This window comes from Salmo trutta, chromosome 17, assembly GCF_901001165.1.
Source record: "Salmo trutta chromosome 17, fSalTru1.1, whole genome shotgun sequence".
In the NCBI taxonomy this organism is placed as follows: domain Eukaryota; kingdom Metazoa; phylum Chordata; class Actinopteri; order Salmoniformes; family Salmonidae; genus Salmo; species Salmo trutta.
In genome coordinates, this window is record NC_042973.1 from 10,826,667 (window position 1) to 10,850,728 (window position 24,062).

Sequence of the window (24,062 nt, forward strand, 5' to 3'; positions counted from 1 at the left end):
CTATTTTATTGTCTTGGGAAATTATGTAAACCGTTTAAAGAGCGATTGCCAAGTCATTGTTTTTACTCTGTCACGTTTTACTCTGTCAATCTATTCCATCAGTGAGTGACTCATTCCACCACGCGTATTGCCTAGTAGTCTCATGAGTGTGAGAACCAAATAACTGGACGAATCGCGTTAGTACAGAAGACCAGTCTATTGGACGTCACTGCTACTGCTCCACTAAGTCGCATGTCCGGCGAGCATGAGACAGGTGACCATTTGAACAGAGAGCTGGTACAGCTAGTTGATAATACAAATAGACTAAAGGCAACATTCTGTTTTAGCCGTGATAGAAGAATACACTGTAGTCTATTGTTTGAAGTTGATTTCGTTTCAACCAGATGTGTAGTCTACAGTCAGCGAGTCTTTCGAGTTTCCTATCCAATTCACTAAGGGTGTTATTATACAGCATTACATGGCGTTCTTCGAGTGAAAAATATGTTTTTAAGCAATCTGTCAGATGACAAACTGAGCTACAGATTTTTCCCAAGGAAAGCACCTTGTTTTGTGAAGCACAATAACTATTTTGTTGGGGCAGTGGCTCTGGTCCAAAATGAGTGTGCTGCTTGAGCAAAGTATTATTTGAAGGCACAAAAACAGGAGAAAATTGCAAAAAAAAGAGGAACAACATGTTTAGATTAATTGAGACGTGATTACTCCTTTGTATAATTTATTTTGGTATTTCCATGAGACCCATTGTATAAACAAAGCAGTTAGGGTGGGAATTGCCTCATGTTCGTTCACTTATAGTCCTTCTGAGAGCCAAGTAGGCTTAGCTCAGAATGAAATAATCTGTTTTGTTCTGAATTATTTTTCCTAGTAACTAGATTAAGATTTCCTTGAATGTTATGAATAGGGTGCCACTAAGACCTTGGCATAATGAACTGATATAATCATTTATTCAAAGAGCTTGAATAACTACAATATTCTTTATTGTTTGTATTCTAAAACCAACCTAGCAGCACCTTTTTTAAAGAGGTGAAACGGTGTACAATAAATTGTTATAACACCATGCATGACACACTAGATTGAGACTATCCCTTTCAAGTACTGTAATAAACGTTAGCTTCTACTTTTCCCCTGTGTCCCGCTGTACAGTCCAGAGTCATGTCGTGTGAGAAGGGCGACGGAGACCCCATGGAGGATCCCCTCTTCATCCTGGAGAGTGGCGAGGTGTACAGGAACCCCACAGAGGTCAAGATGAGCCAGATCGTGATGCCCTGCCACGCCAACCACTGTGGAGAGCTCAGCGTAGGACAGCTGCTCAAGTGGATGGACTCCACAGCCTGCCTGTCTGGTGAGCTATGACCTTAACCTCATAGTATGACCTCTAAAGAAAAGGTGGTCCCTCTCAAGTCCCAACCTGGGGCTCTGGCCCAAAATAGTCCACTTTTTGGAAATAAGGTGTAATTTGGGGGACACACTGACCGAGACGTAGCTTGAGATCAACAGCTATGGAGTCCTGTCAGCCGAGAAGGCACGTATGTACTGTACATGTGATGTTTGTGGACCTCTATGTTGTCACAGCTGAAAGACACGCTGGGTCTCCCTGTATTACTGCCTCTGTTGACGACATCCACTTTGAGCACACTATAGGGTAAGTATTTCACTTCCTGAAACATACCTTTTCAGTATATTTACAGTGACTTATAGCCTTTAGCTCAGCCACAGAAAGGAAGGGCTGGTGTTCTTCTGTTCACACTGTAACCACTGTCCAATGTTCATCATAGAAATGTTTGTTTATGTTTTACGCAGAGTCGGACAGGTTGTTAACATCAAGGCAAAAGTGAACAGAGCCTTCACATCCAGTATGGAGGTTTGTGGGGACACCATCTTTTGATCTCTGTGTAGTAAATATTGAATCTATTGAATTTGTTTTGAAATCATCAATAATGCATGTCGGGGAGAGAAATGATACACAATGCTGTTCCATAATAGAGGATCCCTGTTTACAACCTGTGTTCTTTACTGTAGAATCTAGTCCCGTTTTAATTCACCAAATGGTAACCTATACTCTGCATTCAATGATAAAATGTACAATTAGGGAATGGAGGGCACCATTTGGGACGCAACCTTACTAATGTATGTAACAATATGTCTGGCACTCTGCCTGGTGTCATGATGATGCCATGTGGGCACTATCCGCAGGTGGGCATCACGGTAAGCTGTGAGGATCTGTTCAGTAGCTGCCAGTGGAACGTGTGCAATGCCTTTGCCACCTTTGTGGCGCGACGCACCGAGGAGGGGAAGGTGAGGGCTGAAGAGCGAGGGGGCACCCATCTTGGTTTGACAGTGTTGGATGTATCAACCACATCAATATGTCATGCTTCAGTAGGAGGACACACACTGTGTTGGTGTGTGTGTGTGTGTGGGCGCGCGCAGGTGCAGCTGAAGCAGGTGATTCCGCGGACGCAGACCGAGCAGATGGAGTACAGCATCGCTGCAGAGAGGAGGAGGATGAGACTGACTCATGCTGAGATCATCACAGACCTACTGAGCAGCAACACAGCTCAACTAGGTATTATACTGTCAACGCACAGCTCAGCTAGGTATTATACTGTCAACACACAGCTCAGCTAGGTATTATACTGTCAACGCACAGCTCAGCTAGGTATTATACTGTCAACGCACAGCTCAGCTAGGTATTATACTGTCAACACACAGCTCAGCAAGGTATTATACTGTCAACACACAGCTCAGCTAGGTATTATACTGTCAACACACTGCTCAGCTAGGTATTATACTGTCAACGCACAGCTCAGCTAGGTATTATACTGTCAACACACAGCTCAACTAGGTATTATACTGTCAACACACAGCTCAGCTAGGTATTATACTGTCAACACACAGCTCAGCTAGGTATTATACTGTCAGCTCAGCTAGGTATTATACTGTCAACACACAGCTCGGCTAGGTATTATACTGTCAACACACAGCTCAGCTAGGTATTATACTGTCAACACACAGCTCAGCTAGGTATTATACTGTCAACACACTGCTCAGCTAGGTATTATACTGTCAACACACTGCTCAGCTAGGTATTATACTGTCAACACACTGCTCAGCTAGGTATTATACTGTCAACACACTGCTCAGCTAGGTATTATACTGTCAACGCACAGCTCAGCTAGGTATTATACTGTCAACACACAGCTCAACTAGGTATTATACTGTCAACACACAGCTCAGCTAGGTATTATACTGTCAGCTCAGTTAGGTTGCACACTGTCAACACACAGCTCAACTAGGTATTATACTGTCAACACACAGCTCAGCTAGGTATTATACTGTCAACACACAGCTCAGCTAGGTATTATACTGTCAGCTCAGTTAGGTTGCACACTGTCAACACACAGCTCAACTAGGTATTATACTGTCAACGCACAGCTCAGCTAGGTATTATACTGTCAACACACAGCTCAACTAGGTATTATACTGTCAACGCACAGCTCAGCTAGGTATTATACTGTCAACACACAGCTCAGCTAGGTATTATACTGTCAACACACAGCTCAGCTAGGTATTATACTGTCAGCTCAGTTAGGTTGCACACTGTCAACACACAGCTCAACTAGGTATTATACTGTCAACGCACAGCTCAGCTAGGTATTATACTGTCAACGCACAGCTCAGCTAGGTATTATACTGTCAACGCACAGCTCAGCTAGGTATTATACTGTCAACGCACAGCTCAGCTAGGTATTATACTGTCAACACACAGCTCAACTAGGTATTATACTGTCAACACACAGCTCAACTAGGTATTATACTGTCAACACACAGCTCAGCTAGGTATTATACTGTCAACACACAGCTCAGCTAGGTATTATACTGTCAACACACAGCTCAACTAGGTATTATACTGTCAGCTCAGTTAGGTTGCACACTGTCAACACACAGCTCAACTAGGTATTATACTGTCAACACACAGCTCAGCTAGGTATTATACTGTCAACACACAGCTCAGCTAGGTATTATTCTGTCAAGACTTTGGAACTATGGCACGGAGTCTTTCCTGACCATGTGACCTGACCAGGGAATCCTCTAGTTACAGCTTATGAGGCCTCTTTAAGGCCCTAGTTATAGCTTATATGGCAGGGGTGGCAGACTCTATCCATTGAGGGCTGAGTGTCTGCAGGTTTTTGTTTTTTCCTTTAAATTAAGACCTAGACAACCAGGTGTGGGGAGTTCCTTACTAATTAGTGACCTTAATTTATCAATCGAGTACAAGGGTGAAGCGAAAACCAGCAGACACTCCGCCCTCTGTGGAATGAGTTGAACACGTGGTATAAGGACCCTACAAGGCCCTAGTTACAGTTTATAAGGACCATAGAAATAGAATGAATAGAACGGCCTTTGAAGCTCTAACCCTGACTATTGACTGGTAAATAATTTCCATGGTATTTTGGAATATTCTATCAACTGATGCTGGATTGCCATAGTAATGAAAATGTTCATTAAAATGATGCTAACTGATGTGGCTCATGCAATGGAATGTATTTTTGTAATGTCAGTTGAGTTGACTCAACAAATCAAAGCACAGATTGGAGGGTACACCTCTTGGTATGGGTACACTCCAAGTGGATGTCAGTCCACCTATTATGCCATCATTGACTTGAATGGAGACACCCTTTTTATTCATTCTGTTTCTATGATAAGGCTTCCTTTAAGGCCCTAGTTAGAGCTTAAAAATACATTCCATTGCATGAGCCACATCAGTTAGCATCATTTTAATGAACATTTTCATTACTATGGCAATCCAGCATCAGTTGATAGAATATTCCAAAATACCATGGAAATTATTTACCAGTCAATAGTCAGGGTTAGAGCTTCAAAGGCCGTTCTATTCATTCTATTTCTATGGTCCTTATAAACTGTAACTAGGGCCTTGTAGGGTCCTTATACCACGTGTTCAACTCATTCCACAGAGGGCGGGGTGTCTGCTGGTTTTCGCTTCACCCTTGTACTCGATTGATAAATACAGTGCATTCGGAAAGTATTCAGACCCCTTTTTCTACATTTTGTTACGTATCAGCCTTATTCTAAAATGGATGACATTCATTTTGTTCCTCATCAATCTACACAGCATACCCAAAATGACAAAGCGAAAATGTTTTTTAGACATTTTTGCAAATCTATTAAAAATAGAAATACCTTATTTAGGTAAGTATTCAAACCCTTTGCTATGACAATCAAAATTGAGTTCAAGTGCATCCTGTTTCCATTGATCATCCTTGAGATGTTTCTACAACTTGATTGGAGTACACCTGTGGTAAATTCATTTGATTAGACATGATTTAGAAAAGCACACATCTGTCTATATAAGGTCCCACAGTTGACAGTGCATGTCGGAGTAAAAACCAAGCCATGAGGTTGAAGGAATTGTCCTTAGAGCTCCGAGACAGGATTGTGTCGAGGCACAGATCTGGGGAAGGGTACCAAAACATTTCTGCAGCATTGAAGGTCCCCAAGAACACAGTAGCTTCCATTGTTCTTAAATGGAAGAAGTTTGGAACCACCAAGACTCTTCCTAGTGCTGGCTGCCTGGCCAAACTGAGCAATCGGGAGAATTGGCCTTGGTCAGGGAGGTGACCAAGAACCCAATGGTCACTCTGACAGAGTTACTATGTGGCGATGATTGTCCTTCTAGAAGGTTCTCCCATCTCTGCATGACTCCACCAATCAGGCCTTTATGGTAGAGTTGCCAGACGGAAGCCACTCTTTAGTAAAAGGCACATGACAGCTCGCTTGGAGTTTGCCAAAAGGCACCTAAAGATTCAATTATTTGGCCTGAATGCCAAGCATCACGTCTGGAATAAACCTGGCACCATCCCTATGGTGCTGGCAGCATCATGCTGTGGGGATGTTTTTCAGCGGCAGAGACTGGGAGACTAGTCAGGATGGAGTGGAAAAATGAACAGAGAAAAGTACAGAGATCCTTGATAAAAACTTGTGTAACAGTGTAGGTTCCGTCCCTCTCTTCGCCCCAACCTTGGCTCGAACCAGGGACCCTTGCACACATCAACAACTGACCCCCCACGAAGCATCATTACCCATTGCGCCACAAAAGCCGCGGCCCTTGCAACGCAAGGGGAAACCCTAACTTCAAGTCTCAGAGCGAGTGACGTCACTGATTGAAACGCTATTAGCGCGCACCACCGCTAACTAACTAGCCATTTCACATCGGTTACACCTGCACCAGAGCACTCAGGACCTTAGACTGGGGTTAAGGTTCACCTTCCAACAGGACAACGACCCTAAGCACACAGCCAAGACAACACAGGAGTGGCTTCGGGACTCAGTCTCTGAATGACCTTGAGTGGCCCAGCCAGAGCCCTGACTTGAACCTGGTCCAACATCTCTGGAGAGACCTGAAAATACCTGTGCAGCGATGCTCCCCATCCAACCTGACAGAGCTTGAGAGGATCTGCAGAGAAGAATGGGAGAAACTCCCCAAATACAGGTGTACCAAGCTTGAAGTGTCATACCCAAGAAGACTAGAAGCTGTAGTTTCTGCCAAATGTGTTTCAACAAAGTACTGAGTAAAGGGTCTGAATACTTATGTTAATGTGGTATTTCAGTTTTTTTATAGATTTTTTGCAACATTTTCTAAACGTTTTTTCTTTTGCTTCGTCATTATGGGGTATTTGTGTGTGTAGATTGATGAGGGGGGAAAACGATTTAATCTATATTAGAATAAGGCTGTAACGTAACAAAATATGTCAAGGGGTCTAAATATTTTCCGAATGCACTGTAAGTCCTCAGGACGGCAGGGGGTTAAGCGTGTTGGGCCAGTAACCGAAAAGTTGACGTAAATGTAGTTATAGCTGATAAGGCCCTATTTATAACCTTTACATGTCACAGGAAACTGCAGATGTCCAAGTCCCACTTATCTCTAATATGAAGTGATATCAGTGGCAGTCACACCCGTGCCCAGCCTGGTGAACAGCAGCATTACACTCTAGTGTGTGTCTGTGTGCGTGTCAACAGGAGAGTGTCAGGAATACCAGGGTGCCGTGTCAGCAGAGCGAACACGGGTGGAGAGCGTGGAGCTGGTGCTGCCTCCCCATGCCAACCACCAAGTCAGCACCTTCGGGGGTCAGATCATGGCCTGGATGGAGAATGTGGCCACCATTGCAGCAAGGTGAGTGTCTGGTCTGTAGCCTGTCCTTCTCATAGAGATAATGAGGCTTCTTACTGTGACAGAATAAGGCGATAGTTAGTATATATTAAAGGCCCCATGCAGATGTCATTTCGGGTTAACAATTAAGTACCTTACTGTGGTTGTTTTTCAATTAAAATAGTCAAAAAGAAACAAATCAATTTCTCAAGCAAGAATGTTGCTATGACTGTCTGAGTGGGGAGGGGAAAACTTAACCAGCTGTTATGGGCAGAGGGTTGGACCTCTTATTTGTCTATTAACTAGTTAACCGCCTGCTGATGTCACCAGGCAGACCAAAAGCTCTTACTCTAAAAGGGCATTATCATTTGAATGGTATTATTCCAACCTCATAGTGTGGAAATATATATAACACAGAAAAATCACATTTTGACTGCACTGGGCCTTTTAATATACACTGAACAAAAATATAAACACAACATGTAAAGTGTTGGTCCCATGTTTCATGAGCTGAAATAAAAGATCCCAGAAATGTTCCATAAGCACAAAAAGCTTATTTATTTAACATTTTGTGCACAAATATTTGTTTACATCCCAGTTAATGAGCATTACTCCTTTGCCAAAATAATCCATCTACCTGACAGGTGTGGCATATCAAGAAGCTGATTAAACAGCATGATCATTACACAGGTGCACCTTGTGCTTGGGACAATAAAACACTTTAAAATGTGCAGTTTTGTCGCACAACACAATGCCACTGATGTCTCAAGTTTTGGGGCAGCGTTGCTGAGGAATATTTGTCTGTAATAAAGCTCTTTGTGGGAAAAACTCATTCTGATTGGCTGGGCCTGGCTCCCACCCATGGCTGCACCCCTGCCTAGTCATGTGAAATCCATAGGTTTTAATTGACTGATTTCCTTACGTAATTCAGTAAAATCTTTGAAATTGTTGCATGATGCATTTTATACACTGCTCAAAAAAATAAAGGGAACACTAAAACAACACATCCTAGATCTGAATGAATGAAATAATCTTATTAAATACTTTTTTCTTTACATAGTTGAATGTGCTGACGACAAAATCACACAAAAATAATCAATGGAAATCCAATTTATCAACCCATGGAGGTCTGGATTTGGAGTCACACTCAAAATTAAAGTGGAAAACCACACTACAGGCGGATCCAACTTTGATGTAATGTCCTTAAAACAAGTCAAAATGAGGCTCAGTAGTGTGTGTGGCCTCCACGTGCCTGTATGACCTCCCTACAACGCCTGGGCATGCTCCTGATGAGGTGGCGGATGGTCTCCTGAGGGATCTCCTCCCAGACCTGAACGAAAGCATCCGCCAACTCCTGGACAGTCTGTGGTGCAACGTGGCGTTGGTGGATGGAGCAAGACATGATGTGCTCAATTGGATTCAGGTCTGGGGAACGGGCGGGCCAGTCCATAGCATCAATGCCTTCCTCTTGCAGGAACTGCTGACACACTCCAGCCACATGAGGTCTAGCATTGTCTTGCATTAGGAGGAACCCAGGGCCAACCGCACCAGCATATGGTCTCACAAGGGGTCTGAGGATCTCATCTCGGTACCTAATGGCAGTCAGGCTACCTCTGGTGAGCACATGGAGGGCTGTGCGGCCCCCCAAAGAAATGCCACCCCACACCATGACTGACCCACCGCCAAACCGGTCATGCTGGAGGATGTTGCAGGCAGCAGAACGTTCTCCACGGCGTCTCCAGACTCTGTCACGTGCTCAGTGTGAACCTGCTTTCATCTGTGAAGAGCACAGGGCGCCAGTGGCGAATTTGCCAATCTTGGTGTTCTCTGGCAAATGCCAAACGTCTTGCACGGTGTTGGGCTGTAAGCACAACCCCCACCTGTGGACGTCGGGCCCTCATACCACCCTCATGGAGTCTGTTTCTGACCGTTTGAGCAGACACATGCACATTTGTGGCCTGCTGGAGGTCATTTTGCAGGGCTCTGGCAGTGCTCCTCCTGCTCCTCCTTGCACAAAGGCGGAGGTAGCGGTCGTGCTGCTGGGTTGTTGCCCTCCTACGGCCTCTTCCACGTCTCCTGATGTACTGGCCTGTCTCCTGGTAGCGCCTCCATGGTCTGGACACTACGCTGACAGACACAGCAAACCTTGCCACAGATCGCATTGATGTGCCATCCTGGATGAGCTGCACTACCTGAGCCACTTGTGTGGGTTGTAGACTCCGTCTCATGCTACCACTAGAGTGAAAGCACCGCCAGAATTCAAAAGCGACCAAAACATCAGCCAGGAAGCATAGGAACTGAGAAGTGGTCTGTGGTCCCCAACTGCAGAACCACTCCTTTATTGGGGGTGTCTTGCTAATTGCCTATAATTTCCACCTGTTGTCTATTCCATTTGCACAACAGCATGTGAAATTTATTGTCAATCAGTGTTGCTTCCTAAGTGGACAGTTTGATTTCACAGAAGTGTGATTGACTTGGAGTTACATTGTGTTGTTTAAGTGTTCCCTTTATTTTTTTGAGCAGTGTATTTTTGTTCAGTGTATTTAGTAGAATGAGTAGATCTAAACCAGGTTGACTTTTTCTTCTGGAGAAGAAATGTGATAATGCTCTCTTTCCTTCATTCTCTCTTGCTCATTTCACTCTTACTCTCTAGTCGTCTGTGTAACGCTCACCCCACTCTGAGGACCATAGACATGTTCCACTTCCGGGGCCCGTCTCACATCGGTGACCGGCTGGTGCTAAAGGCCATTGTTAACAATGCCTTCAAACACAGGTGAAACAAGTCTTATTCATTAGGCACCAAACTGAAGAAAAAGAGAACTGCTTATTCTCAACCACTGTCCAATAACCACCGCCTGTTTTCGTTTCTGTTGAAAAACAGATTTTTTTGTTGTTGCTATGGTGAGCCCTAATGAACTCAATGAACTCAATTTCAGCTTTGAGGGATATTTACTGGCAACAAACAATCAATGGGAAACTGGTATGGCAACCTCTTATGTTTGTATGATATTAGTCTATGTAACCTATTTGTGCTTGTGTGTGGGTGTTCCAGTATGGAGGTGGGTGTATGTGCAGAGGCCTACCAGGGTGCGGGTGCGTTGCGGCACATCAACAGCGCCTTCATGACCTTCGAGGTGCTGGACAAGGACAGGAAGCCACGTACATTACCCCGGATACGACCCGAACCCGTGGTGAGTTCTGCAGATGACCTCAGAAGAACAGGCTGTGGTGTGTGTGTGTGTGAGAGAGAGACTGCATGCAAGATAGCGTGTGTGTTTATGGAGGTCAATGTATATTGAGAAATGCCATATGGTGGTTGAATTTGTAATGTAAAGAGATGCATGCCTCTGCTCATCCAATGTTGGTGCAGAACTGTGAAAGCCCATTTCTCTTGTTTATTTAATTGTCAGGATGGGAAGAGACGCTATCAGGAGGCTGTTGCTAGGAAGAAGATCCGTCTGGATAGGTGAGGAGATGAACATCTTTACCGTACTATTCCCCATTTCTATCAGTTAGTGCAGAGGGTGTCTAACTCATTTTGCCCCTACAGTAGATGAGCCCCCCCCCCTTAGCAAAAAATGATATACTGTATATAATTTATTTTTAAGACATCATGCCAGGCCACGTTAAATCGGGCTGATTGAGTGATACCCCTGAATTGGTGTGTAAACCAAACCATTGAGTCAACACATTTTCATCTGTTTTAACATCACTATACACTGTCTGTTTACAGAAAGTACATCATCTCCTGCAAGCAAACGGAGGTTCCTCTGTCTGTGCCCTGGGACATCAGCAACCAGGTAACACACAAACGGACCACAACCTACTACTACTCCTAGATTATTAAATGTGTTGTTTTGGGGTTTGGTAACAGATTTAACTCTCTACTGCCTCCCTGTGTACTGGCCTGTGCTTGTTTTGAAACAACAATCATTCTTCAGATTCTGAATCCAAACCTTATTTTCCCCAGATGTACCTCAGCTACAACAATGTGTCTGCACTGAAAATAATGGCTGCTCGAAGCAACTGGATGTTAAGCTCTGAGAAAAATAAGGTGAGTATTGTAAGTAGAAAAGTGTAAGAATATGATTGAACACCATTGATATTATTCATTAGAATGATGAAGGATTGCATGTGTCCCCTCTCCTCCTCCCCACTGTCTAATCAAATCATTACTTTCTAATGCACAGTCATAGTTGCACCTCCCCCAAATTCGGCCCACACGTTGGTTTGATTAAGTTGGGCCTGGGAGGAAGGAATGTGCAACAAGTCAACTGTCTTTCTTACAGGAGCTAGCTACATTTAACATTCCACTAAATGGCAATAATATATAACGTCTGTGGTAGTAAAGGAATAGGCTCTGCTTTAACCTGTAAAGATCCTATATTCATGGTTTAACCCCCCCCCTCCTTCCTGATCTGTTCCAAGGTCAGTCTGTACACGCTGGAGGAGAACCAGATACTGTGTTTTAAGGTGGAGACTCATGTCACTGTCCCTGCTGAACAGGCGTTCCATCTGCTCTCAGACCTGCGCAGGAGACATGAGTGGGACAGGCATTACCAGTGGGTAACACATTCACAACTGATGAAGTCACAGCTAGTCAGAACACAGCCACAAGTGGTCACAACCATTCACGAAGTAGTTACTATAATCATTTTTATATCCATGGATGGAAATCTACATTTGGATTGAAACCGCCATTTCACAGTGTGCCTTTTCCCTTTCGTCCTATGTAGACAATGTGATGTGATCATCCAGGCAGATGAGGATGACACTATCTACCGCGTGGCCACTCCGTGTGTCAGTAAGGGGGGGAAGGGCCAGGACTTCATCCTCCTGGCCTCTAGGAGGAAGCCCTGTGACTCCAGGTAACACTACCTGTCTGTCATCCATCAGCATCCTGACTTCACCAATATGCTTTATTTTTTTGCTGTGGTCACGGTTCTCCAATGACTCAACAATCCTTCCTACTTTCCAATGGCACTGCATTCTTTTTATGTTCTCACTTCACCATGACCTACCCGGGTCTGGTTGTGTCCCACAGTACTTTATCTATCGACCTGCCCAATTCCACATCTTTATCACGCTCTAATGGTGCGATCCACCTCTTCTGTCCACCTCAGGGATCCGTACCTGATTGCCCTGCGCTCTGTCACCCTGCCGACCCACCCTGCCACTGAGGACTACACCCGGGGGGAGGTGCTCTGTGCCGGCTTCAGTATCTGGGAGGAGTCCAACGCTGTCACCAAGGTGGGCCAATGGGGCTCTTCGCTAGCTAAGCGAAAAGCTTGCCTGGTCCCAGATCTGTTTCTGCTGTAAAGCCGACTTCTATGGTCATTGTCATGTCAAACATGACAGCAACCGTAGTTGGTAAGACAGTAGAAACAGATCTGGGACCAGCTCAGTGATTTTCTTCATCCCACGGTGTATTCACCTTATCCTGTAAGCTGAGTGTGGACAGAAGTGTAAGCTTTCTGCCCACCCTCTTCGGAGGACAAAAATAAACTTGGTTTTTACAGCTTTTTCTTTTGTTGTTACATACACATTTTACATACATGGTACTTTTTTAAAATTTTTCTACAGTAGTTACATAGCAAGAATAAAGTAATTTGATATACATTACATCTAGATAGATGATAAACTCAGCAAAAAAAGAAACATCCCTTTTTTAGGACCCTGTCTTTCAAAGATAATTTGTAAAAATCCAAGTAACTTCACATATCTTCATTGTAAAGGGTTTAAACACTGTCTCCCATGCTTGTTCAATGAACCATAAACAATTCATGAACATGCGCCTGTGGAATGGTCGTTAAGACACTAACAGCTTACAGATGGTGGGCAATTAAGGTCACAGTTATGAAAACTTAGGACACTAAACAGGCCTTTCTACTGACTCTGAAAAACACAAAGAAAGATGCCGAGGGTCCCTGCTCATCTGTGTGAACATGCCTTATGCATGCTGCAAGGAGGCATGACGACTGCAGATGTGGCCAGGGCAATAAATTGCAATGTCCGTACTGTGAGACGCCTAAGACAGCGCTACAGGGAGACAGGACAGACAGCTGATCGTCCTCGCAGTGGCAGACCACGTATAACAACACCTGCACAGGATCGGTACATCCGAACATCACCCCTTCGGGACAGGTACAGGATGGCAACAACAACTGCCCGAGTTACACCAGGAACGCACAATCCCTCCATCAGTGCTCAGACTGTCCGCAATAGGCTGAGGCTGGACTGAGGGCTTGTAGGCCTGTTGTAAGGCAGGTCCTCACCAGACATCACCAGCAACATCGCTTATGGGCACCACCCGACCGTCGCTGGACCAGACAGAACTTTTTTCCAGTCATCTTCTCTGACGAGTCGCGGTTTTGTCTCACCAGGGGTGATGGTCAGATTTGCATTTATCGTCGAAGGAATGAGCATTACACCGAGGCCAGTACTCTGGCGCGGGATCGATGTGGAGGGTCCGTCATGGTCTGGGGTGGTGTGTCAAAGCATCGTCGGACAGAGCTTGTCATTGCAGGCAATCTCAATGCTGTGCGTTATAGGGAAGACATCCTCCTCCCTCATTTTACCCTTCCTGCAGGCTCATCCTGACATGACCGTCCAGTATGACAATGCCACCAGCCATACTGTTCATTCTGTGCGTGATTTCCTACAAGACAGGAATGTCAGTGTTCTGCCATGGCCAGCGACGAGCCTGGATCTCAATCCCATTGAGCACGCCTGGGACGTTGGCTCGGAGGGTGAGGGCTAGGGCCAGGGCCATTCCCCCTAGAAATGTCCGGGAACTTGCAGGTGCCTTGGTGGAAGAGTGGGGTAACATCTCACAGCAAGAACTGGCAAATCTGGTGCAGTCCATGAGGAGGAGATGCACTGCAGTACTTAATGCAGCTGGTGGCCACACCAGATACTGACTGTTACTTTTGATTTTGACCCCCCCCCCCTTTGTTCAGGGACACATTATTCCATTTCTGTTAGTCACATGTCTGTGGAACTTGTTCAGTTTGTCTGTTGAATCTTATGTTCATAAAAATATTTACACGTTACGTTTGCTGAAAATAAACGCAGTTGACAGCGAGGATGTTTCTTTTTTGCTGAGTTTAGTACTTCTAAATGATACATGTTTTCAGTCATAAATATTCTAGAACATGTGCTTTTTGTTTTCTTTTTGGACCACATTGTCTCTGTTTTACCTCAGATCTCCTACTACAACCGAGCTACGCCAGGAGTCCTCCCTTACATCTCAAACGACATCGCAGGCCTTTCCTCCAGCTTCTACAGCACCTTCCACTCCTGCAACAAGTACCTGGAGGAGAACAGAGACAGCCAGACCGTTCTGCCCCCCTCTGACCGGTGACTGAATGGTTTCATCATGCTGGCCCAGCACCTCCTACCCTATCCACCCCTCTCCTCCTTAGGAGATCTATGGGATACCCCACTCTTGACTTCAACTGCCAAGGAAATCAGTGTTTATGCACTTTTAAAATGTGGGATTAGACTTTTTGTTACTACTGTTACTGTCTTTGATGTGATATTCCAGTGTACATTTTCTACACTACAGGTTACTTATTGCAGTTGGGCTCTGTATTAAATGTTAGATCTTATCTGGGCATTAAAACAGTTAGTAGCCCTATGAACATGAAGTATACAAATTGGCTTCTTAGGCTCCCGAGTGGCGCAGCAGTCTAAGGCACTGCATCTCAGTGCAAGAGGTGTCACTACAGCCCCAGGTTCGAATCCAGGATGTTACACATCCTGCTTTGATTGGGAGTCCCATAGGGCGGCGCATAATTGGCCCAGCATCGTCCGGGTTTGGCTAGGGTAGGTAAACATTGTAAACACGAATTTGTTCCTAACTGACTTGCCTAGTTAAATACTCTTAGACTGACAGAACTTAGCCTGGTTCCAGTTTGACATGACCATGGAAATGACTTGGCTATACAGCACAAACATATCTGGGACCAGGCTATTTAGACCTAATCTTTTTTAAATGTGCAATACTACGCTCTGTATTAAATGTTAGATCTTATCTGGGCATTAAAACAGTTAGCCCTATGAACATGAGACATGCAAATTGGTTTGTTATGCTGCAGTTGAGTCTGACATGTTCTGCCTCGTCTCTAGCCACTGAACTGTGGATTTAAAAAAAAGAAGCAGACTAGTTCATGCCTGAGCATTTAGATGCAGCTTGTTTTAAAATACTGGTAAGATATTTCCTACCTCATTGAATCATGTTTGTAATCAGCCTTTCAAATCAGTAGTCAAGATGTACATTAACTGTAATTTTGATTTGAGAGACTAATCTCAGAGATAAATGGTTAGCTTTTTAAAAAGAATAAACAGATGTGGACAATGGCCAAGTATTTCAACATGAGTAGACGCCATGAGGTGAATGAATTGCTGTGATTTCACTCAAACAATAAACACTATAGACCTTGGTTTGACCTCTTGTTCATCTTCCCGGAATCCTTACTCCTTGTGGTTTCATAAACAGAATTAGAGATAAACAACTAGCCCCCCAAACAGTTCATAGCATTTAACTCTTGAGAAGCATGGTGGAGGGACACGGGGACCAGAGGTGGTGATCAGGCAGTCTGGTTGACCGGTACAGGATGCAGGACCTCCATCTTGGCATGGTTGGCCTTCACTCTGGCCACTCTCTCCTGGGCTCGGAGGAGTTGGTTGGTGTGCTTCGTGGCTAGATAAGTGTCTCTGTTCACTCTGGATGTAATGGCCTCCTCCTTTAGAGACTGTTGCCTGTAATACGTAACAGAGAACATGAGAATGGTCCCACTTTAAAATAACTTCCAAGGCTTTATGAAGCCTTCATAAACCACTTACAACGCATTCATAGATGCTTCTCAAATTATCAATAATCATGCCATGCTAAATACAGTGCCTTTGGAAAGTATTCAGACCCTTTGACTTTTTCCACATTTTGTTACGTTACAGCCCTATTCTAAAATGTATTAAATATTTTTTTCCCTCAGCAATCTACACACAATACCCATAATGACAAAACTAAAACAGGTTTTTAGGCAAAAAAAAAAAGATACCTTATTTACATAAGTATTCAGACCCTTTGCTATGAGACTCGAAATTGAGCTCAGGTACATCCTGATCATCCTTGAGATGTTTCTACAACTTGATTGGAGTCCACCTGTGGTAAATTCAATTGATTGGACATGATTTTGAAAGGCATAAGATCCCATAGTTGACAGTGCATGTCAGAGCAAAAAACCAAGCCATGAGGTCGCAGGAATTATCCATAGAGGAAGAAGTTTGGAACCACCAAGACTCTTCCTAGAGCTGGCCGCCCAGCCATACTGAGCAATCGGGGGAGGAGGGCCTTGGTCAGGGAGGTGACCAAGAACCCAATGGTCACTCTGACAGAGTTCTAGAGTTCCTTTGTGGAGATGGGAGAACCTTCCAGAAGGACAACCATCTCTGCAGCACTCCACCAATCAGGCCTTTATGGTAGAGTGGCCAAATAGAAGCCACTCCACAGTAAAAGGCACATGACAACCTGGTCTGATGAAACCAAGATTGACCTCTTTGGCCTGAATGCCAAGCGTCACGTCTGGAGGAAACCTGGCACCATCCCTATGGTGAAACATGGTAGTGGCAGCATCATGCTATGGGGAGGTTTTTCAGTGGCAGGGACTGAGACTAGTCAGGATAGAGGCAAAGATGAACAGAGCAAAGTACATAGAGAGCCTTGATGAAAACCTGCTCCAGAGCGCTCAGGACCTCAGACTGGGGCGAAGGCTCACCTTCCAACGACCCTAAGCACACAGCCAAGACAACGCAGTAGTGGCTTTGGGACAAGTCTCAATGTCCTTGAGTGGCCCGGACTTGAACCCGATCGAACATCTATGGAGAGACCTGAAAATAGCTGTGCAGCAATGCTTCCCATCCAACCTGACAGAGCTTGAGAGGATCTGCAGAGAAGAATGGGAGAAACTCCCCAAATACAGGTATGCCAAGCTTGTAGCGTCATACCCAAGAAGACTCAAGGCTGTAATCACTGCCAAAGGTGCTTCAACAAAGTACTGAGTAAAGGGTCTGAATACTCATGTAAATGTGATATTTCAGTTTTATTTTTTTCATAAATTAGCTAAAATTTCTAAACCTGTTTTTACTTGGTCATTATGGGGTAGTGTGTGTAGATTAATGAGGGGAAAAATTATTTAATCAATTTTGGAATAAGGCAGTAACGTAACAAAATGTGGAAAAAGTCAAGGGGTCTGAATACTTTCCAAATGCACTGTAGGTGGTAGAAAAAAGGGTCTGTTATAACATTTCTTATATATTATTATTATACATTTCACATGAAGCAGCTACAGTATTTAGGCTTTATAAAGAGTTTTAAAATCATACTGAATGACAATGATAAGATTGAGGTAAGTTTAGAGGTGATCCTCTTGCTGACCCTACAGTACCTGTCCTCTATGCATCCCATTATGAGTTCCCTCTGAATCCTGGACTGCTGCCTGCTGCTGGCAACCATGACACTCCTCTCCTGCTGGGTGTGACTCTGCCTCTGCCGCACAGCATGCCTGTTGACTGTCTTGGACAGAAAGGCATGCTGCCTGCTGAAGGCGACAACCATGGCCCGTTCCGATGCCCGCCTCCTCTTCTCCTCCAGGAACACAGCGTGTCTCTGCCTGACCTCCTGCACCTCCCTGTCCCGGCTAGCTCTCAGCAGGGCCAGTGCCCCCTCCACCTCCTCCTGCTCCTTCTCTCTCACCTGGAGCACTGCCTCCCTGCGGGCCTCCAGGAGGCCGTGGCGCTGGCCCTGGGCGCCCTCCCTCCGAGCCTGGGAATGGGCCACCTGCTGGGACCTCCTCTGCAGGGCCTCGGCCTGCTCCCTCATCCGGTAGGCCCGCTGGATCACCTGGAAGGGGGCTAGGCTGATGGAGCCGAGGCAGCGACCCATCAGACGCTTCTCGGCGTTGATCAGGGGCAGTCGAGGGTGGGGCAGCTTGGGTGGCTCGGGACGCTGTGTGTGGAACAGGCGGATGGCACTGCGGATGTCCCGTCCCCCCTGTTGCCGGGAGATGAGCATGTTGCTGACAGGCTCAACCTGGTGGACCAGAGCCTTGAAGCCGATGAGGCGGAAACACATTTTCCCAAGCTTCTCTTCATAGAACTCCTCTGCAGCAGTGAAGTCTGATCAGAGACAGACAAGAGCATCACAAATATACTCCAATAACAACACTATTGTGATGATTAGAATGATCATACTGGAGTCTAATGTAACTCTTACATCTGCACACCAAATGACACCCTATCCCCTATATAAGTCCTTGGTCAAAAGTAGTGCACTATATAGGGAATAGTGTGCCATTTGAGATGCAGCCTACCTCTTTCCGCCTCACTGTGCTTGGCTCTGTTGGACCACATGGTCTTACTGTTCTGAGGGGTGTTATGCGGAGCACTGATGTCTTTCTGTTTCTTGGCCTCTAAAGACGCCTGGCTTGTCACGACCTCTTGTAAAACCTGTGAAACAGAAGAGAAAAAAACCACTTCTTTAGTTTACATGTAATTACATATATTGCATGGGAAAATGCATGGGAAAACTAAAATATCTGTCACAGAAACGTTACATTTTTACCTCTGGGCTCCCAGCCTGCACCAATTTCTTCAGATTGACATACAATCTCTTCATTTTCGCATCTTGTTCCTCGTGCCTCTGCAAAACATTCTCAGATAATGACAAATGTTGTTTACTAAAACAGAACGTCTACAAACATTATCAAATGTTTTCCTAGTTGTTTATTTTGAAATGGTTTCACAATGACAGTATTCATAGAACTTATACATGACCCATTTCATCCATGTCTGCAAATTAAAGTGGAATAATGGAGGCCATAAAGGCTGGATTGAGTGGGTGTTTCATTCTAGGAGTATCAAGTGTCTTAAAGTAGGAGTACTGATCTACAATCAGGTGCCCCCCTGTCCATGTAATCTTATTTATTATGATCTAAAAGGCAAAACGGATCCTAGATCAGCCTTCCCATTCGGAGTCGGTTGACACTGAGCTACATTGCAGGGTGTAATGAAATTGGGGGTCCAAACCTGCAGGTGCTGTTTAGCTGTGCACTCTTTGACCCATGTCTCCCCCTGGGTTTGTTGACTGTCTGTCTCCACAGAGGGGATGGGGGACAGATGGACTCTGATGCTGAACCTCTCCCGGCTCGGCACAGCAGGAACAAGTCTGACAGAATAAAAACAGATAACATTTCAGTGAAACACGATGACATAGAATACACAAGGAAAGAGAGGTGATTGTCTGCGGTCAATGAGCTATAGGAAAATGATCTCCTATACGAGGCTTTGGTTTCCTATATAAATCAATTCTTTAAAGGGATAATCAGAAGTTGAAACAATGACAGTGTTCTCCGTGCCACTGTTTCGGTAAAATGCTGAGGGATGGGACTGGAGAAATGTAATTACTCTCAAAGGACTGACCATCAATGATCTAAGAAATATAGTTTTAACCATGTTTTAACCAGTGTTTGTTTCCATTTACTTTGTTTACAAACATTGGAGTAAAACAAGCTAATATTTTGTGCTCTGATGGGGTGCGACATATTCTTCAAGAATCAATGGGTACATATCATTCATTTATAAGTCCAAATATTGATGTTGTCACGACTGTCATAGAGAGGGGACCAAAGCACAGCGTGCTGATATTTCCACATTTTATTTACTCTGTGAAACTCATGGAATACATAAAAATAACTGAATAGACACCCCCCCCCCCCAAAAAAAAGAAAATAAAGTGACACAGAGGAGAACAAACACTACTCACAATCACCCACAAAACCCAGGAAGAAAAACCCCTACTTAAATATGATCTCCAATTAGAGATAACGAGGACCAGCTGCCTCCAATTGGAGATCATCCCAAACAAGCCAACATAGAAATACAAAAACTAGAACCTAAGAACATAGAAATAGAAAACATAGAAAAACACAAAACACCCCCTGTCACGCCCTGACCTACTCTACCATAGAAAATAACATCTTACTATGGTCAGGATGTGACAGATGTAGCAACTGCTGATTGCCCCTTTTATGGAATACTTGTGTCAATTTTCATTGAACAGTATGGCAACAGTAAATGCTTTACCCAAGCCTTTTTCTGGTCAGATGTCCCCTGATCCATCGTTGGATGATCAACGTTGGAGAATAAACGGACTGGATCCTATTGACCTCTGATATAATCTTATGGATTGCTCTCATTTCACTCTGATAAGGCCCCTGGATGAGACAATTTAAATGTTTATGGAAAAATGATGGAGGATACACCATGGATATAACATGGGAAACACATTTCAAATGACATCAAGGAGCACAAGAAGGCCTACAAACCATCTTAGCTGCTGGATAGAGGTTCAAGTAAAAATTATGACAGAGGGGTTTGAAATGCAGAGGGAGGATCCAGTTTTCAATGATCTCCTCGTCAGAGACCACAAAGTTATCCAGAGCCTTCAGTGACCAGATGCTGTTGATGATGCAGTGTCTGTAGTTTCCCTTTAGGCTGAGCGGTGTGTCGTAGAGGGTCAATGCTGTGAGGTTTGGACAGCCTGACAACCCCTCAATGTTCTTTCTAGTCCCCATGTTGTTGTCATGGAGATGGAGCAGCTGGAGTCGTCTCAGGCTTTCCCAGAACACTACACCGGGGAGTTGGGTTATCTGAAAGACAGATGGAATACGTCTATCTAGCTCTGGTCCATGGCTTTACTGCTCATTCCTCTATTAATGAGTAGCAGTAACACCCTAGACCAGAGCTAGAATACATCATGCTCACATTTCATATTCTGAATGCAAGGCATCTGCAAAATTCTAAAAAAAGAGAGCAAGATACAGTATTAACCATGATGTTTAGTATGATACAGAATATAAATGGTTTTACTACAATCAGATACAGACAGTATCAATCAGGTACAGCAAAGGAATAAGATATTCCACTCAAATCAAGTGAATTGAGTCATATCTAGGTCTCCCTCAGAAAGAGGTCTTCTGACATCAATGATATTTCCTGGTTATATAAAGGTTAGGCCTTAATTAAATAAAAAAGTACCTGATTTCCTTTAAGATCCAACTTCACTATATGCACACATGTGATGAGAGCATCTATCTTGGATATAAAATTTTCCGCCAAGATGCATACACTTAGTGACCTGCAGCTTCCCACATTATCAAGGTTTTTTAGCAGTAAGCAGCTCAGATTGACCATAACAACCTGTTGAAGGTCAGTCTCTTTCTCCACCAGGTTCAAACCTGGTCCCTGCCCATGGCTTAATATAAGGGACTCCGAGCAGGTCACCAGGTATTTCCTTTGGGCATCAAGTGAATCCATTTCTTCAGTGGTCTTCACATTTTCCCTCTGATTTGAAGAGGCATATTACACAGGCTAGTGGTCATAATACAATAGTAGCGTAGCCACATTTGTTTAAATAAAAAAAAAACGGAACAAAGTTAATAAAACGAAAAGTTAGCACGTAGAACATAGGACAATCATGAGTTGATTGTAAAATATTGTGCTATTTCATGACAATTTTGCTCACTCTTGCAGTGCTGCCTTCTCTGTGAACTGCAAAGTTTTCATGTTGTCATGGATACAGTTAATATGCTCGTTAGCGCTGTGCGGAGGCGTCAGCACGCATGCGTCAGACAGCAGGCATGGTGAGTTGGGCCTGCGTTTCTCCCCTTTGCTGTCATCCGAATAAAATAGGTGTTATCATAAACTTTTGGCCAATGTCGATATCGACAACTAACTGTATATATGACGGGGTTATTGGCTATTTAAACGTCTGAAAGAAACGAACGGATGACTAAATGTTGAAAATAAATGTTTATCTGACTGTAGGCTATGAATTGGACTGCGTTTATCATTGAACATTTAGCACACACATTTCTACAATCATCACAAGTCCTACACTAGTCCAGCTGGCATCATGCCTACAAAACCACAGGTGAAGAGAAGAACCACCAATTGTAAAACGACTTGTAGCCAAAGCCTTCTGTTTCACTTAGTCTATTAAGTCATTTGTTACTTTGTAATTAGTCTCGCACTGCCAGACAGAACGGCTTCGTTTGGCAGCCATGCTAGTTTTGCAGAGATACATTGTAGACATGACCATCGCTCATATTAAATACTATGTGACTAAACTCGGAAGAGAGGCAGGCAACAACACTACAGCAGCTCGGTCAGAGCATTACAATCCATATCCACAAGAAGTGTTTAGGCTTTTATGTTAAAAGGTGAATGACGCTAATGTTATGTAACTCATTCTACGCATTATTAGACCACTTGACTTTGAGCCAGAACAATGAACGAACAAAGAAATAAAAAGTTGCAAATCGGAACAAGTGAGAAACTTCAAAGATTTGATACTTTACGTGGTAAGTGTAGTCTTATAGAATTAGGAATTCATAGGATCTCTATGTGTAGCTTGTTGTAACTTCATACTTGAAGGCTTCAATGCAAAAGCTTCATTTACCTGGCCAAATCTTTTGCTGCTAAATTTGATTGATTGCCTATCGTTACTCCTTATGTTATTTTCAGAGGTGAATCGATTCTCAATTTCAATACGGTTGTAGAAACATAAAGCCCTTTACTTTCATATCACATCAAAACATACACGGAGTCAAACATGTTGTTTCCATATGTTTGATACCAATTCCATGAATGACATTCCAGCATTACAATGATCCCGTCCTCCTATAGCTCCCCCACCAGCCTCGACCGCTGTAAACTGTTTTCATCGGCATTATCACCATTGCAGCCAACAGTATTTTTCAGTGACAGCAGTGTTCGGAGGATGCTAGTTAACACAGGTGGTCCCTCTCGATTCCGTCTGTCATCCGTAAACACGTGCTATATAGCATGGTGATATGTCTGTGTGGGAACACTAATGTGTATCAATTTAACCTTATTGTTTTTTTGTATTATTATTTATCGCTGATATGAAAGATAAGGTCCTTATGCTTCCAAAACCGTACCTCAAGTGATGTGTTAATCTTAATGTTCAGACCTAAGTGTCAGGGCTCTTAACAAAACTCCCCTCCTGTACAGAAGACGCCTTGGTCCAATGACTCTTATGTTTAACGTAATGGAACTGAGAGTCAAGATCAAGGGTTAGGCTAGTCACTAATCATATGCCATGTTGTGTTGGAGAGCATCAAAACTGTGATGTATCATGTATAATAATGAGTTGTTATTTATGATGCAAGGTGATTTGTATATCAATCATTCGGCAGTCGCCTGCACTGTCGGCTTCAATGTCGAACAAGTCCACATAAGCTAATATATGTGCGTCATATAATGTACACCCTATGAACTCAAATCTGATTTTCTTCCACTCTGTTTTACATGTGACCCATATCAGTTTTGCGCATACACTCTGGTAGGCCGTCAATGTATATAATAATTTGTTCTTAACTGACTTGCCTAGTTAAATCAAATTAAAAGAAGTAACACACAGATGCAGTGCTCATTTCCTGTCACTGTTCAATTCAATTGTAGGGTGGTTGTCATGGTAACGGCAGGTCATGTGCAAAAAAACGAAACAAAAAAACAACACTTCAGAGTAAAAAATAGCATCCAGACAGAGGTTACATATGTAGGATGGTGGTTTAAATCATAAGACAAAAGATGAGATTCCTTGTGTTTTTTGTTGTTGCTGTTTACACATTAGGGATGAGATCAGATAGGTATCAGATATGCAAATAATTTGGAAACAAGTTCTGAATTGAGCTGCCTGTCTAAACACAGCCATGTTTGTTTTTCATTTAGGTAAGCAGGTGCAACCTGGAGAGTTTTGGGATCTAGTTGTGTTAACGGCTGTGGATGACGACCAGAGAGAAGCATATGAGCTTCA

General features: G+C 43.8%; 2 protein-coding genes across 6 annotated transcripts in view; one reads left to right on the plus strand and one right to left on the minus strand.

Annotated features, from left to right (window-relative positions):
* The window catches only part of acot11b (acyl-CoA thioesterase 11b), a 21,174-nt gene extending 5,568 nt beyond the window's left edge, over positions 1-15,606 (plus strand). For 2 of the 5 annotated variants that reach the window (XM_029695611.1, XM_029695610.1), the window contains exons 2-16: positions 1,141-1,339; positions 1,570-1,639; positions 1,798-1,858; positions 2,191-2,292; positions 2,425-2,560; positions 7,033-7,186; positions 9,816-9,935; positions 10,215-10,353; positions 10,573-10,628; positions 10,896-10,962; positions 11,133-11,216; positions 11,591-11,724; positions 11,899-12,030; positions 12,286-12,412; positions 14,367-15,606. In XM_029695611.1, the coding sequence (XP_029551471.1) occupies positions 1,150-1,339; positions 1,570-1,639; positions 1,798-1,858; positions 2,191-2,292; positions 2,425-2,560; positions 7,033-7,186; positions 9,816-9,935; positions 10,215-10,353; positions 10,573-10,628; positions 10,896-10,962; positions 11,133-11,216; positions 11,591-11,724; positions 11,899-12,030; positions 12,286-12,412; positions 14,367-14,525 (1,731 nt within the window). In that variant the 5' untranslated portion in view covers positions 1,141-1,149 and the 3' untranslated portion in view covers positions 14,526-15,606. Of the gene's footprint in view, positions 1-176; positions 254-1,139; positions 1,340-1,569; positions 1,640-1,797; positions 1,859-2,190; positions 2,293-2,424; positions 2,561-7,032; positions 7,187-9,815; positions 9,936-10,214; positions 10,354-10,572; positions 10,629-10,895; positions 10,963-11,132; positions 11,217-11,590; positions 11,725-11,898; positions 12,031-12,285; positions 12,413-14,366 lie in introns of those variants that run through there. The other 3 variants (XM_029695609.1, XM_029695608.1, XM_029695612.1) reach the window with 3 other exon arrangements.
* lrriq3 (leucine-rich repeats and IQ motif containing 3) lies at positions 15,601-21,837 on the minus strand. Its single transcript, XM_029695607.1, has 8 exons — positions 21,260-21,837; positions 20,548-20,871; positions 20,306-20,436; positions 19,250-19,388; positions 18,786-18,863; positions 18,535-18,670; positions 17,611-18,340; positions 15,601-15,925 (listed from the first exon to the last, which is right to left on the minus strand). The coding sequence occupies exons 1-8, from the start codon at positions 21,536-21,538 to the stop codon at positions 15,754-15,756; spliced, it is 1,989 nt and encodes a 662-aa protein (XP_029551467.1). The 5' UTR covers positions 21,539-21,837; the 3' UTR covers positions 15,601-15,753.
* Between the last annotated feature and the right edge of the window lie 2,225 nt (positions 21,838-24,062).

Excerpts from the sequence above, each read along its gene's own strand:
- lrriq3 (XM_029695607.1), bottom strand. The coding sequence starts at position 21,538 with ATGGATTCACTTGATGCCCAAAGGAAATACCTGGTGACCTGCTCGGAG. Across the intron at positions 20,437-20,547 it reads TCTATCCAGCAGCTAAGATG|GGGCCTTATCAGAGTGAAAT; the intron begins GTTTGTAGGCCT and ends TGTCTCATCCAG. Across the intron at positions 18,864-19,249 it reads CAGCTAAACAGCACCTGCAG|AGGCACGAGGAACAAGATGC; the intron begins GTTTGGACCCCC and ends AATGTTTTGCAG.